The following is a 17,494-nucleotide window of genomic DNA, read 5'->3' on the forward strand; positions in this document are numbered from 1 at the left end:
AAATTTACCGTTTTTGGCCTTGGGGGATCTTTGAGGACTCAACTAACATGGCTATGTACATGGGCGCTGTCTAAACAGCCCCTTTATATGTTTTTTGCCTTTGTTTACAGCCCCCCCCTCAGAGTGCGAGAGAGAAAATGGCGGCCGCCGCTTCCTGGTTTCGACCAATTCGAATGTTTACTTAGATGTAACAGCCAATCAGAATCGCGCTCGCGCACGCCACCGTACGCGTACGGTAAGCTTACGGTAAGCGTACCGTAAGCTGGCTCAGATATATATATTGATTTAAAGGCTATTTTCTCAGAATCTACTGAACAGATTTACACCAAACCTACAAAAGGCACTTCCTTGACCTGAGGACTACCTCTCTGCCAAATTTCTAGTAATTCTGTTCAGCCGTTCGGGCTGTAGCCCTGTCTAAAGGTCCTATGGAAAAATGCATGGGAAAAACGCGTTTTGGGACCCCCCTTTTATCTCAGCCCCCGATTGACGAATCCCCCCGAGACTTTCAGGGTAGGAGCGGAGCGTAGCGCCCCACCTATTTTGAGAAATTCGCGAGGATTCGTCGACCGGCGCCAAAGTTATTCAAAATAGAATGTTGCGGATTTCCTATGGAAACAGGGTCCTAACTATAACTACCTACTGGCGACCGCCAGTAGGTAATACATATATATATATATATATATATATAATGAGCAATAATAATATCCTTATGAGGGGAACACTTTAGTGCTGGTGCCGGCGTCGAGGAAAGGACCCGTCCTCGTTTGAAATTCCAAAAGCAAATGAAGAAAAACGCCGCACTCGCTCCAGTGTAGTCTGTTGGTGTTTATTGACTACATAGCTCTTCACCTACGCGTTTCAAGCTGGACACAGCTCCTGATCACGGTAGTTTTACAAGTCTTTTTTCAATTTCCTTATTTTATACCAAGATGTCACATGAGCTGATGGTGGTGCATTGTGGACTTGGTAGTCCGTCTAATGTTATAATAACATTTATTTTGTTGTATGGGTTCATTTATGTAATGGTTCATAATCAATTGTGATGGATGGTTCCTTTATCAATTGAAAATTGAAAATTGATTAAATTAATTTAATTAAATTAATTAATTTAAATTGAATTAAATTAAATTAAATTAAATTAACTTGTTTGGCCTGAGTGGCCTAAAATGAGCAAAGGTTAGGTTTCCTAAATTACGGCATTTAGCATAGTTGCTTTTGTCTGCTCGTATTATTGCTCATAGTTTTGGGGGCTGAGTGCCCTGTTATTACATAAATCATTTTTTTTTTTTTTTTTTTTTTAAACCAATCAACAAAGAAATGTGTTATACCAATAACTTGACATGGACATCTAATCACTCTGAGAAAAAGAGAAATGAAAAAGAAGAAGGAGAGAAAGAATTATGAGGAAAAGATGGGAGTCAAAGATAAGAATAGAAAAGAGAGAAGGGAGAATAAGTAAGGAAACATGGTACGCAATGGAAGGGGAGAAGAGTTGAGATATGGCAGTCATTAAATTTCATTATGCTTATTTGTACAGAGATCTACAGATGTACATGCATCTCCTCATCCCCATTAAGTCCAAACGGATTCTTGGTTTTGAACCGTATTATAAGTTTGGATTCTAGTGGTCGTAGTTTTTGAGTTCTATTGCCTCCTCTTTCATGATTTGGTATTGATGCTAGACCTGAATATTTAATGTCTAACCAAGTTTTGCCCTCATGTTGCTGGATATGCTTTGCTATTGCGTAGGTGTTATCTTTATTTTGAATACCTCGAATATGTTCCAATATGCGTTTTTTCAATGGACAAATTGTTGATCCTATGTATCGTTGGCCACAGCAACATTCAATTAGATATATGACAAATTGGGATTCACAGGTGATGGTGCCCTTGATTTCAAAAGTTTGGCCTTTGGGGTCTTTGATCGTTCGTAGATTTCTTCCCACTTTGCAAGCCTTGCATTTGAGGCATTTGGTGAATCCTGGTTGTCTTTTTTGAAGCCAAGTCTCTGTTTTTTTGGTCTCAAAATGGCTGTGAACCAGTGTGTCCTGAATTGAAGGTGCTTTTCTATAAGAAATCAATGGTTGGTTTCCTATTTTTGTTCCAATATCAGGATCCTTTTTGATTATATTCCAATATTTCATTATTGTTTTACGAATTTTAAAACTCTCTTTGGAATATGTCAGGATGAGTCTTGGTGGATCATTATTCGATGCTTTTGTTTTGTTTTTGTCTTTGCAAGTTAAAGTTTGGGCTCTTGATTTCTTTCTAGCTTTGATTTCTCCATTTGTAATATCCTTATGTTTATATCCCCATTGAATAAAACGTTTTTTGGTGTCTTCAAATTTAGCCTCCATTTCTTACGGATCGGAACAATTTCTTTTCATTCTTAGAAATTCTCCGTAAGGAATACTTCTTTTTAAATTCTCTGGGTGGAAGCTATTTCCATGGAGGATACTATTCGTAGCTGTTTTTTTACGAAATAGAGTAGTGTGTATCTTGTTGCATTTTATATACACCTTGGTGTCCAAGAATTCAATTTCCTTCTGTTGGATGTTAAAAGTGAATGTTAGACCAACGTCGTTCTGATTTAGTATTGTACTCTATCAGTTTGTCTTTAGATCCCTTCCAAAGAAGGAAGAAATCATCAATGAAACGCAGCCATAATGCTATATTGGCAGTGTATAGGTCGTTTTCTTCTCTCCAAGCCACGTTTTTCTCCCACCAACCCATGGTGAGATTGGCGTAGCTTGGAGAGAAGGAAACTCCCATAGCAGTTCCGCGTTTCTGCGAGTACATGTGTTTATTGAACAAAAACACATTATTGGTTAGACATACTTCGATCATTTCTAGTAGCATAGTAGAATGCTGTAGGTCCCCAATAGGTCTCTGTTTCAGAAAGTAGGCAATGGCAGCTAGCCCAATATTGTGATTGATAGAAGTGTACAAAGACACAACATCAATGGTTACCAGCAAATATTCGGGGTGCCAATCTGTTTCCATCAGGATTCTCAAGAAGTCCCCAGTGTCTTTAATATAGGAACTTAATGTTGGAACTATGGGTGCCAAAAAGTGGTCCACATAGGATGCTATGTTTTCGTATAGGGATCCACAACTGGATATTATGGGGCGTGCTGGTGGTTTATTTAGTGTTTTATGCACTTTAGGCAGAAAGTATATAGTTGGTGTTACGGGATTGTTTGTGGTTAGGAAGGTCATTTCGTCAAAGCTTAATAGTCCCTTTTTGTGCCATTGCAGTAGCCGTTCTTGTATTTCTATGATCATTTTTGGAATGGGGTTGTTGGTCAATCTGGTGTAGTTGGTCTGATCATTGAGTTGGCGTGTGGCTTCATCAATATAATCCTGTTTGTTGAGGATGACAATGTTGCCACCTTTATCCGCTGGCTTAATTTCAATTAAATGATTATTTTTTAGCTTTATTAAGGCTTGACGTTCTTGTATTGATAGGTTTTCTTTTCTATTGCCATGTTTGGTATTTTCCATGGTCTCCAGTTCTGCCACAACCAGGTCATGGAAAGTCTCTATCCGATTGCCAGGATGGAGTATCGGACAAAATGATGATTTTATCTTGAAATTGGTCCTTGGATGATTATCTGTTGGAATTCCCAATTCTTCTAATAATTGTGTGTCTGTTAGGTCACCTTGGTCCACTTCATGAGACAATTTGTATGCTGTTATTAAACCATTGGTATCAGCTATGGTATATTCTTGCATGTTTGGAGTCACATTGGTGTCTTCAACTATTGCAATTTGGCCTGTATTGCAAGTAGTTTTTTCAAAGAATTTCTTCAATTTTAGTTTCCGAACGTATTTGTATACGTCTATCTTGGTTTCAACTATGTCTTGATGTTTTTCTGGACAAAAGGTTAACCCTTTATTCAGTACACTGTATTTGGCTGGTGACAGTTGATGATGAGATAAGTTGATTATTAGATTTGGTTCCTTTGTATCATTCATCAAGGTCTTCATTTTTTTGTTGTTGTTACTGTCCGATTGCGAAGCTGATATCTTTGTTTTTCTGCTTCATCTGGTTTTCCGGTGGTTTCTCGATAGGTATGTTGGGCTCGACCTCGTCCTCTGCTTCGTCCTCTCCCCCGTCCTCTTTCTCTTGTTTGTGGGGTTTGTTGATCTTGATAGAGGATTTTCATCTCCTCTAAAAAAGAGAACTTCTTTGTGGCTGCGCCTTGATATTCATTATCACTTATGTCTGAATATATATATATATATATATATATATATAATCTACTGGCGGTCGCCAGTAGATAGTTATAGTTAGGACCGTGTTTCCATAGGAAATCCGCAACATTCTATTTGGAATAACTTTGGCGCCGGTTGACGAATCCTCGCAAAATTTTCAAACTAGGTGGGGCGCTCCGCTCCGCTCCTACCCTGAAACTCTCGGGGTGATTCGTCAAGCGGGGGCCGAGAAAAAAGGGGGGTCCCAAAACGCGTTTTCCCCATGCATTTTTCCATAGGACCTTTAGTCGAAGGTACAGCCCGAACGGCTGAACAGAATTACTTGAAATTTGGCAGAGAGGTAGTCCTCAGGTCAGGGAAGTGCCTTTTGCAGGTCTGGTGTCAATCTGTTCAGTAGTTCCTGAGAAAATCAAAAGTAAAATCATATATATATGTGGGCGGAGCCTAACCACACATCTCATCCTGAGATCTGATTGGCTGTCGGCACTTCATCCAAGAAGTGTTGGCAGACATCTTGGGACCAATATACATGATAGCACCTCATTAAAAAGCATTGCAGTTAATAGAAGGTTTTAAGACTTTAGTTACATTGTAAATCATTTGTTGATGGTACCATACTCATTTTAGGAATTGTGGTATGTTCTAAGGTGATTTCACCATGTGAAAAAGCCTTCTGCTGGGATATCATGATTGAGAGAAAAATATTTTCTCATGCTTTTCCCACAGAGGTTTGGAAGGTGATCTATAAGCTAAACTGAGAGCTTATGTTCTGTAAATTCACATTATCTTTCTCAGTCATGTGAGAATGAAGTCTGACATTCTCAGTAAAGCATGTACATCCAACAAGGGCAGAGACTGTCAGTTGATTCCTTTGTGTTCTACTGCAGCTTCCCAGAGTGTTCCAAAGAACAACTAGAGCGCTAACAGTCCTACTTATGATAAACGTATGGCACACCTGAAGCCATCTTGCTTGGATTAAAGTGGTAACTCTTAAAACATTTAATTTAAAAAGGAACAAAATGAGGGGGTTAATTTTTCCATAAAAAGTATGATTAGTGCTGCAGAAAGAAAAATTAGGGCACATTTTGAGTGACTTCTCAAATCCTCTTCTATTTCATAAAAAAATTCTGACATGCAGACTGAAACATGCACTTTCAATACCAGCAGCAGTTTTCCCTGGTGAGCAGTAGCTTTACTACAGTGATCTAATGAGCAAAAAGAGTGCTAACATTCTGAATTTATGGCAAATGTGTGACACATCTGAATGCCTTCTTGATGGAATCAAAGTAAAAAACTGAAAGTATTTCCTACTGAGGAGACTGCAGTAAATGAGGAAATTAGGAAACTTCATAACAAATAAGTCTCCCAAGATGGCCACCAGAGACAAAAGAGCCCAAATGTAGCCCAAATATCACCAAGATGTACCCCAAGTATAGCCCAATGACAGAATGTCCCAGAGTGTTCTTAAAAACAACTAGAGCGCTTACTGTCTTCATTATGACAAACGTATGGCACACCTGAAGCCATCTTGATTGGAATAAACTGGTAACACTTAAAACATTTAATTTAAAAAGGAACACAATGAGGGGGTTCATTTTGCCATAGAAATTATGATTAATGCTGAAGAAAGAAAATGATGGCACATTTTGAGTGACTTCTCAAATCTTCTTCTATTTCATTAAAAAATTCTGACATGCAGACTGAAACATGCACTTTTAATACCAGGAGCAGACTTCCATGGTGAACAGTAGTTTTACTACAGTGATCTAATGAGCAACTAGAGTGCTAACATTCAGAATTTATGGCAAATGTGTGACATACCTGAATACCTTCATGATGGAATCAAAGTAAAAACTGAAAGCATTTCCTACTGAGGAGACTGCAGTACATGAGGAAATTAGGAAACTTCATAACAAATAAATCTCCCAAGATGGCCACCGGAGACAAAAGAGCCCAAATGTAGCCCAAAATCACCCAGATGTAGCCCAAATATAGCCCAATGACAGAAGTGTGCAAAACACTTATTATTTTGTGTTTTTGCAGTGTTATATAGTGCAGACTTGTCAGGTATTGGAGTGCTTTACATGAGCATTGGTTACATCACACAAGAACAAATTCATTTTGGTTGTAGACATGGGGAGACTAAGTGATTTGACCAGAATCACAGAATGTCGAGCTGAAGCAGAAACTCCAACCTGGTTCCCCAGTTGCAAAGTCTGCAGATCTGGAAGTCACACCACATCCTCTCCCCCTAAGTGCAACATTTAATCAAGTGGTCAACTGGATAAAAAAACATAAAGATAACAAATAATTTAAAAGTGCTTTGTCGCTATTTGAAAACTCAGAAAATATGTCCTTATTTTAGTCTTTTAGAGCACTAACCATAATTTTGATGCCAATAAAAGACGCTCTCATATATGTAATTTCTAAAGGAAATGCTCTAGGTATTACAGTTTTGATTACATCAAGATGACGTCAGGCGTTCCACACTTTTGTAAAAAATATAGAATGTTAGCAATCTAGTTGTTCATTAGGATACTGTTGAGAGGCAGAGGCCAGGGGCACGGACTCTGAAAATTGAAGGCAGGTAGGAGGGTGCAAAGGCAACAATTTAACCACACTGAGCAGGCAGGAAGGGCCGTGGCAGCACAACAGACTATGGAGGGCAGTGGAAAGGGGGGCAGGGGCAACAAACCAACAATACAGGACTTGCAAGAGAGGCTGTGGCAATGTAATAGACCATTGTGGGCAGAAGGAAGAGGCAATGGTAGTACAACCATACATGCCAACAGACCCGATTCAGCCAGGAAACGTCCAATGTTTTTAAGCTCATATGTTATTTGATCTGTCTCCTGTCTACAATCTCCTCTTTTTCAATGTAACTCAAAGGGGAAAATCAATACCCCAGTTTTTTTCAAAATCTCCCTCTTACCAAGTTCAAAATGTTCGCAAGTATGGTACATTGGATCATGGAAGGAAATGGGGTAGGGACATGGACTTGGATAACAGAGGACAGGAGGGACATGGAGAGGTGCACCAAACTGACCCTGCAGGGCAGGCATCAGGGTTTGCAGCAGCACAATACACCACACAGGGCATGCGGGACGGGAGTGCAGCACAACAATCCATAGAAAGCAAGAGGGAGGGGACAGGACCATGCACATGGACAACAGAGAACAGAGGGGCAAGAGGCAATGGTAGCTAGCTGACCATAATGGACAGACAGGAGAGAAAGCTGCAGTATAACAGACCATAAAGGGCAGGAGGGACGGATCAGGGGCATTACAATGGAACAGACAAGCCAGGAGGGAGGGTGTAGGGGTCTGCACATGTAAACAGAGGGCTGGGGCAAGGGGGCAGGGCAGGAGCAGCAAGATAGCCATGGAGGTCAGGCAGGATGGGCACTAGAAGCAAGACACACCTTGAAGAACAACAGTGAGACTGTGATGGAATACACACAGACCATGGAGGGAAGGTGGGAGGGGGTCAGGGGCAGCTAACTGACCACACAGGGAAGGTGGGAGGGGCCATGGCAGCACAGAAGACCATGCATGGCAAGTGGGAGGGTTAGTGGCAGCACAATGGCTATGATGGGCAAGAAGGAGGGTGCAGGGGCATGCACAAAGGACGATGGAGGATAGAAGGGAGGGTCAGGACCTGTGCACAGACAAGAAAGTTCAGGGGAAGGGGCCTCACAACAGACCGCACGGGGCAGGCTGGAGGAGCAGTTGCAGCACAACAGACCAGGGAGGGCAGAAGGGTGTGGCAGTACAATGGACCATGTAGGACAGGAGGAAGAGGATAGGGGCATGGCATGTGGACAGGCAGGGTGGAGGTGGCAGGGACAGGTTACAGTCATCTGACAATGCTAGGCAGATGGGAGGGGAGTGGCAGCTCAACAGAACACTCAGAGTAGATAGGAGTGGCAGGTCTATGGAACATGGTGGGCAAAAAGGATGGAGCAGGGGCATGCACAAAGACATCGGAGGGCAGGGGGAAGGAGAATAGGGGCAGCAAGCTAAGCACAGAGTTTAAGCAGGAGGTCAATGATGGGGCATAGAATTGGGCACTGGAGGGCAGGAGGAGTGGACTGGTACATCATACTAAATTGAGGGCAGTGTCAGCACATCAGACCATGCATGGCAGGAGGGAGGAGGCTAGTCCATGGATTCACACTACAGAGGATATGGAGGAGGGGGATGGGGCAGCAAGCTAACTGTTCAGAGAAGGCGGGTATTAGGAACTTTATTGTTTTTAAAACATGTGTCTGTGCGAACTACTTAAAATATGAACAAGTATACAGCATAATCTCACTTTTATTCAGGAAGAAGAGGACGTTTGTGACTGTGACTCCGGGCTCACTTGGCAGAAACACCCCCTGACCCTCCACCCTCTATCGCAAAATGTAATGCCCGTGAAAAGGGTAGGTGAACACAGTGTTATATAGAACATAGTCCTGAGAGCACGATTTAAAATGAAAACTAGATAAAGTATATGGTATAAACTATGCACCAAAAAGTGTGATATAAGATGAACCGGGCGTGAAATATAATATGCAATACATTGTGCGCAATGACAGATTCATTGCAGAGTGCGAGATAGCACAGGCACTAGCGCGTGCTATGCGATATGCGCCTTGGAGTGTAATATGCACAGGGCAGTGTTGTGTAACCTAACTACTCTCTAAAGTTGTAATATAAAATATGTGCTGGGGAGTGTAACGTTGCATATGCACTGTGACAAAGATATGGATCCCAGATTGTAATATGTATGGCATAGCACTGTGTGTTATAACATAGGCATCGAGGAAGGCACGTTAGATGGGGCAATATAACCCGTGCGAAGACAAGTGTGGCATGACATATTGACGGGGTAGTGTTACAGTGCACATGGGCTAGAGAGTGTCATAGCATATGCACTAGCTGGTGGAATTCAACACAGAGGTGTGTGGCACTCAGCAGGCAATGGTGGGTGTAACACAGCATTGGGCTCTGCCAGGAGCGCGCTGTGATTCTCAAGTGATGTTCGTCCCCTTTCCAGAGAGTAAAATAAAAAGTATTACACATCCGGCAGTGGATGTGTGTTTTATTAACCGTGAGGGGGGTTTCTTGCATAGTTTTGGTCGAATTTTTGTCGAATCCCCTTTGAATGGCTTGGTGTGCATGTGTATTAAATGTGCCCGTCAATAGCTACCCATGTATGTATAAATAAACGACAAGGGTGTCTACCGGGATTAGGCACGGTAGGGCATCAGACATGTCAGAGCTTCACTAGTGGTGTAAATACATTCCACGTGGATTCATTGTATGCATAGTCGCCTTTTAATGAATATCACACAAATCGTCATGGTGATAGGTACGTACGGTTTGTCCAGCATGTCCTAGGTGTGTCTATAAATATATATTTTTTTAAAATAATAAAAAAACAGTGGCCGGCCCTGGGGATTGGGGTCAAAAAAATATAATTAGGAGACAGGCCCTGGGGGATGGGGTCATCAGGGCCAATAAATTAGAATAAGAAGGGGAACCACACAGCCCCCCTTCTTAAAAAATTAAAATAAATAAAAGACTGGCATCGTGCCGGAGGCCACGCCCCCTCCTTGCAGCACTCTGCAAACGCACCCCCTGGCGAGTTGTAAGTTGGGGAATTAATTCCTCTTCAATACTGAGGGTCCCTGAGGGCCAACTAGCCCAACAGGCATCTCCAGTATGCGCCAGGGAGCTGCGCTGCAGACAGGAGTTCTGAGGCCAAGCCCCTTTTTACACCTCTCTGCAACGCAGCTCTGTGGCGCTTACTGGAGGTACCTAGTGGTCTAGTTTGACCCTAGGGACCCTTAGGATTCAAGGGGACTTAATCTCTCAACTTAGAACAGCCACAGGGCGCGTTTAAACAGTGGTGAAGGGAGGGGACGGGGCCTGAGGTGACGTGTGCAAACACGCACTATGGCACGTTTTAAATTGGGGATATAATTTCACTTCAATACTGAGGGCCCCTGGGGGCTAACTAGCCCACCAAGTGCTTCCAGTAAGCGCCACTGAGCTGCATTGCAGAGAGGTGGTCCAGGCCGTGCCACTTTTTACACCTCTCTGCAACGCAGCTCTGTGGCACTTACTGGAGGTACCTAGTGGGCTAGTTGGACCCTAGGGACCCTCAGGATTCAAATGAACTTAATCTCCCAACTAAAAACGGACACAGGGCGTGTTTACACAGTGGTGAAGGGAGGGGACGGGGCCTGAGTTAACGTGTGCAAAAACGCCCTGTGGCCTGTTTTAGGAGGTAGTTTTAATCCCCCTGCCCTATTATATACTAGGGGCTTACAGAGGAGGTCATGCTAATCACAGGGGGACCCCAACGCATAATGTTCCCTAGTGTATGTAGGTGTTTTCACTGTATTCTAAGTGTCTTTTAACATAGCACTGGCTCTAGGACTGGTTAGTCAGACTCAGTTACCACCAGTATCCGTCTGAAAAAGTTGAGGGTACAGGATGATTTTGCAACAAGGCTTCTTTCTGCTCTTCTTTTTGTTTTTTCTGCACGTTATCCTTCTTCCTGCACTTTTCTTCGTCTTTGAGGACTTCTGTTGCTTCTTTCTGCACTTCTTTTTTTTCTTTCTGTGCATTTTTTCTTCTTTCTTTTCATGTCCTATCTCTGTAGGCATAGTTAGAAATTAGCATTTAAAAAACCTTTGAAATTCACCGAAAAAACCATAGGTTTCAGGCACGTTATAGTTAGGAATTAGCATTTAAAAAACCTCAGAAATTCACTGAAAAAACCATAGGTTTCAGGGGTGTTATAGTTAGCTGGACTTTTCACTTGTACAAAACCATTGAAATTCCCCCGTTATAGTTAGTTCAGCTAACTATAACTCGCGCGCCCGCAATGCACTGCTGATGACGTCACATATTACATCACTCATGACATGGTCAGTGACATCACTCATGACATCACTGATGACATCTCAAATGACATCACTGATGACATCACTGATGACATCATCCTTGTGATAGAGTGGCAGACCTCCTCTCACCCTAATATAACCTTTGATACACACATTCAAAAATAGAGACTAAAATTTTCAAAACAATGGACATACCAATACCAGTTACAACAACCTCTTCAGTAATTCTAAGATCCACATACACATCCACTCATTCACCAACAGTCCTATACAGTCACTCATACATGTACTCATTCATCATATGTACTCATACACCTATACATCCTGTTACACAATGCCACTCATCCATAGAGTTACTCACACACATAGTCACTCATGCTAATAAAGAATCAAACATACATTTACTTGCATATACAGTTATACACACACCACCACACTTACTTCTACGGAAACTTACACATACTTAGTCTTTTAAACAATCACTTATAGAAAAACATACTTATTCATACAGGAACTCTTTCAATCTCTCACTCTCACATATACTCACTTATATACACCAATAGTCACATATACTAGTTTAAAACATATGTAGTTACTCATAAAGACACTATTGAGACAGTCATTCACTCACTAACACACCCATACACACACTCCTCCACCCATACAGTCCTGCACACATGCTGTCTTCAACACATATAAACAGTGAGTCACTCATTCATGCACCTATGCACTACGTAATACCCCCCACCGAACCATGCAGACACTCAGACTGATACTCAAAAAACCAACTAATAACCTATATAGACACCCATGTAGCTACTCACCAACCCATGCAGCCACTTATACACAAAGTGAGAGACTGATACAACTATTTACATATTTAAACATTACTCACTAAGCCATGTATTCACTATGATACACTTAATCAGTCAGTTTCACAATAAAGTTTTCAAAAACAAATCATCCATTTAGACACTTATATACCCATTTATTCTTCCATCGACCTTGAGATATACATATATAAAACATATTTAATTTTCAGAAAAAAACACATTCACTGGATCACGTCATCAGTGATGTCATCAGTGATGTCATTTGAGATGTCATCAGTGATGTCATGAGTGATGTCACTGACCATGTCATGAGTGATGTAATATGTGACGTCATCATCAGTGCATTGTGGGCGCGCGAGTTATAGTTAGCTGAACTAACTATAACGGGGGAATTTCAATGGTTTTGTACAAGTGAAAAGTCCAACTAACTATAACACCCCTGAAACCTATGGTTTTTTCAGTGAATTTCTGAGGTTTTTTAAATGCTAATTCCTAACTATAACGTGCCTAAAACCTATGGTTTTTTCGGTGAATATATATATACATGTATACATATGCATATATTTATGTAGGGTCCTCTAAAACACTGTAAATACTAAATCAGTCTCATATTTTATGAAGGCTGTTTCTATGTTAAACACACAAGATGATGGATGGAATGTTGCACATTGGCAAAACATTCACCCCCAGTCACAGATCTGGGATTAATCCATTGTTATTTTGCTCACCATGCCACCCCAGTTCAGACATGGTCATATGCAAATCAGTCTTGACCCTGTGCCTCATGGGAACAGTCCAGCCCGAACTACCAAGCCATGTCTTCCCTGGACTGGAATCAAGCATCCTAGGACCGGTTTCAGGGTTTCACCCTTCTTCAGCCAGGATAGCTTCACTCCAGTGGTGTAGTGAGCATGGGACCAATGTCTGGGCATACCCCTCCCAAATAGGGCGAACAGCAAAACACACCACATGGGGGACGGAATGTTGCACATTGGCAAAACATTCACCCCCAGTCACAGATCTGGGTTTATTCCATCTTTATTTTGCTCACCACGCCGCCCCAGTTCAGACATGGCCATATGCAAATCTGTCTTGACCCTGTGCCTCATGGGAAGAGTCCAGCCCGAACTGCCAAGCCATGTCTTCCCTGGACCGGAAACAAGCATCCTAGGACCGGTTCTGGGGTTTCCCCCCTCTTTAGCCAGGATAGCTTAACTCCAGTGGCGTAGTGAGCATGGGACCAATGTCTGGGCATACCCCTCCCACATAGAGCAAACAGCAAAACACACAAGATGATGGACAGAATGTTGCACATTGGCAAAACATTCACCCCCAGTCACAGATCCGGGTTTAATCCATCATTATTTTGCCCACCACTCCACCCCAGTTCAGACGTGGCCATATGTTTCTATGTTAATCCTTCTGAGTGGACTCTAACTTTCAATTTCTTCTTTACATTTTATTTTTTCTCTTTTCTGTCAGTCCTATGAACCATCGAAACAGGACTTAAGGCCAGATTTACTAACTTTAGGAATACAGATTTCCTTATTGCAATTACACCCAAATTGGAATTAGGAAATTGGTATTCCTAATGTCGCTATCTGAGTGAGTCGCAAATTGACTTACCTCATGAAATTTCAGTAAGAAAGGTGGAAATTTGTAACCTGTTAGGAACCAACACCATCACAGGGATGGTGGCCTGTTGTGTTCAGCAGAAAAACCATTTCTGTGATTCCTTTGAAAAAAAACAGTCTTTCTTTTTCTTCTTATGCAACCCATCTTCCTTAAAGGACAAATGGATGCATGTAATATGAAAAAAGGAAACAGTAGACAGTGGTCCGTGGAACCATTGCTTGCTCTTAAAAAATATTTTGTTTACATTCTCAAAGGAGAAGGTTCTCATTGTGGACCCATTCCTCTTTGTGGAAGTATTAAAGTTTTGTGACCAGAATTCATTTGCAAAACAGAAATAAATAAGATATTGATTCAGTATTTGAAAGTGATGTCCTAAACATGCCCCTTCCAAATACCGAATCACTAACACAAGTTGCGATTTGGTAACATATTACTGAATCTCAATTTGTGCTTTTGTACATTAAAAAACGTATTTTTGTGGTCTCTCTGGCCATTTCCAATGACTAAAATGCTTTGTACACCTTCTTTGTACATCTGGGCCTTGGTGTATCCCCACAAAACCACTACATTAATAAAATAAATACACTATTAAAGAACTCATTGTTGAAATATCACTGGGCAGATCTACCCAGATATTTTTTCAAACATCACTCTGTGATCAGGCGCTGCACTCAGTATCTCTGTGATTACTTCTGCATGATGAGAGCAGATTCAACCTTGCCCTGCCACACCTTCCTCTTCAACACATAGTGCATGACCACAGCCCTTGGATCTTTGTAACCATGCTCTGCCACACCTTCCTCTTCAACACATAGTGCATGACCACAGCCCTTGGCTCTTTGTCTCCATGCTCTGCCATGCCTTCCTCTTCAATAAGTAGAGCATGGCCACAGCCATTGGCTCTTTGTCACCATGCTCTGCCACACCTTCCTCTTCAACACATAGTGCATGACCACAGCCCTTGGCTCTTTGTCACCATGCTCTGCCACACCTTCCTCTTCAACACATAGTGCATGACCACAGCCCTTGGCTCTTTGTCTCCATGCTCTGCCATGCCTTCCTCTTCAATAAGTAGAGCATGGCCACAGCCATTGGCTCTTTGTCACCATGCTCTGCCATGCCTTCCTCTTCAATAAGTAGAGCATGGCCACAGCCATTGGCTCTTTATGACCAAGCCCTGACACACGTATCCTGGCACTGTCCACTGAATAGCTCCAGTTATTGCCTTCATGGCCTGCCATCATGACCAACTCCTGCAACACCTATCACTTCAATCTGACCTGTCTGCCCAGTGCCAGCATCCAACGCTCTTCAACAGGCATGGTGTGGTCTCTACCACTGAAGTCCATCTTGTATCAATAGCACATTCTTTGCCTCAAACCTAGTGCAGCAGCTCTTTCCCTACATGTTCTGTCTACATAACTAAACTGGACAATAAAGTTACCATGTGGTGCATTGATTTGGAACCTTTATGACCTGTGACCCACCAAAAAGGCTTTAATCACAACCGCCCATGCAACAATGAAAGTAGCAGCTCAGTCAGTACCCTATTCATTCTACTGTAGGTATTATTGCAATGTATGGTTATTTATTTGCTGTGTCCACTTTCTGTTTCTCTGTCTTCTTCCAGTTACATAATTACATGAGGGATCTTCATTTTAAAACTTCCTCTGGTGATGAAATCTACTTCGATGATCTCGGGGACCCGCCCACGCACTTTGACATTTTTAACTGGTTTTACCATGGTCTCGGTAACTCTTCTAGAATTAAAGTGGGAAGCTTCCATCTAAGCCCTTCTGGGGAGGAACAGCTCATCATTGATGACAGAGCCATTCATTGGCACCCCGACTTTAAACAGGTAATGGCTCCTGTCTGAATTGGGAACAAACTTGGAAAAAAAGGTGAGAATCACATGGATGTGCAAGAATAAGAATAATCAACAGAGAAGTAATTGTTGCCTCATTTTGAGGTTGTATCAGCGGGTGAACCACAATCTATCACAGTTCAGTTGCCCCACAGAACTCTCAGGGACATATTTACAAGCCATTAGCGCCACTGGAATGTCACTTTTTTTTATGCTCCGGTGGTGCTCTATGCAAGCCCATATTTATAAGGCTGAGCCAAGCCATTTTGTATGGCTTAACAGTGCCTTGCTAATCTGGACCTCTACAACACAGTTTTCTGCAGCAAAGGGACATGCAATTGCTGTTGCTGTGTGCGTTCCCAGCAACACCCATGGCTTGTTGACACTGCCCCAGATTTACAAGGATCTGTACATCTGAGGCAGCACTAAAAATGTGCCTTTCAAAAGGAGGACTTAATGTGGTGTAAGGAGTAGAAATACTTCTATTTCTCCAAATTTTTGCTATATAATATTTTGATGCACTGCAGCACGGCAAGCCTTCCTGCTGCACTACTGTGCATCGAAATAAAAAGGTAGGAATGTGCAATATCTATGAGGGTGCCTGCATTGATGCACGTCATCTCATTATGCACCAGGGCAGGGGAGAAGCACAGGAATCAGTATCTATGAGGGTGCCTGCGTTGATGCATGTCATCCCATTGTGCACCAGTGCAGGGGAGAAGGACAGGTATCAGTATCTATGAGGGTGCCTGCGTTGATGCACATCATCCCATTGTGCACCACTGCAGGGGAGAAGGACAGTTATCAATATCTATGAGGGTGCCTGCGTTGACGCATGTCATCCCATTGTGCACCAGCGCAGGGGAGAAGGACAGGTATCAGTATCTATGAGGGTGCCTGCGTTGATGCATGTCATCCCATTGTGCACCAGTGCAGGGGAGAAGGACAGGTATCAGTATCTATGAGGGTGCCTGCATTGATGCATGTCATCCCATTGTGCACCATAGCAGGAGAGAAGGGCAGGTATCAGTATCTATCAGGGTGTCTGAGTTGATGTACGTCATCCCATTGTGCACCAGTGCAGTGGAGAAGGACAGGTATCAGTATCTATGAGGGTGCCTGCATTGATGCACGTCATCCCATTGTGCACCAGTGCAGGAGAGAAGGACAGGAATCAGTATCTATGAGGGTGCCTCCGTTGATGCATGTCATCCCATTGTGCACCAGTGCAGGGGAGAAGGACAGGTATCAGTATCTATGAGGGTGCCTGTGTTAATGCATGTCATCCCATTGTGCACCAGTGCAGGGGAGAAGGACAGGTATCAATATCTATGAGGGTGCCTGCGTTGATGCATGTCATCCCATTGTGCGCAGGGGATAAGGAAAGGTATCAATATCTATGAGGGTGCCTGCGTTGATGCATGTCATCCCATTGTGCACCCGTGCAGGGGAGAAGGACAGGTATCAGTATCTATGAGGGTGCCTGCGTTAATGCATGTCATCCCATTGTGCACCAGTGCAGGGGAGAAGGACAGGTATCAATATCTATGAGGGTGCCTGCGTTGATGCATGTCATCCCATTGTGCACCAGTGCAGGGGAGAAGGAAAGGTATCAATATCTATGAGGGTGCCTGCGTTGATGCATGTCATCCCATTGTGCACCCGTGCAGGGGAGAAGGACAGGTATCAGTATCTATGAGGGTGCCTGCATTGATGCATGTCATCCCATTGTGCACTAGTGCAGGGGAGAAGGAGAGGTATCAATATCTATGTGAGTGCCTGCGTTGATGCATGTCATCCCATTGTGCACCAGTGCAGGGGAGAAGGACAGGTCTCAGTATCTATGAGGGTGCCTGCGTTGATGCATGTCATCCCATTGTGCACCAGCGCAGGGGAGAAGGACAGTATCAGTATCTATGAGGGTGCCTGCGTTGATGCATGTCATCCCATAGTGCACCAGTGCAGGGGAGAAAGACAGGTATCAGTATCTATGAGGGTGCCTGCGTTGATGCATGTCATCCCATTGTGCACCATTGCAGGAGA

At 42.8% G+C, this 17,494-nt stretch overlaps 1 protein-coding gene across 1 annotated transcript in view; it reads left to right on the forward strand.

Moving 5' to 3' along the window:
* The window catches only part of LOC146788717 (vomeronasal type-2 receptor 26-like), a 326,796-nt gene that overhangs the window by 166,154 nt on the left and 143,148 nt on the right, over nucleotides 1-17,494 (forward strand). The window contains exon 3 of the mRNA XM_085630107.1: nucleotides 15,218-15,445. Within this exon, the coding sequence (XP_085486233.1) occupies nucleotides 15,218-15,445 (228 nt within the window). The remainder of the gene's footprint in view (nucleotides 1-15,217; nucleotides 15,446-17,494) is intronic.

Source organism: Triturus cristatus, chromosome 10 (assembly GCF_964204655.1).
Source record: "Triturus cristatus chromosome 10, aTriCri1.1, whole genome shotgun sequence".
Lineage (NCBI taxonomy): Eukaryota > Metazoa > Chordata > Amphibia > Caudata > Salamandridae > Triturus > Triturus cristatus.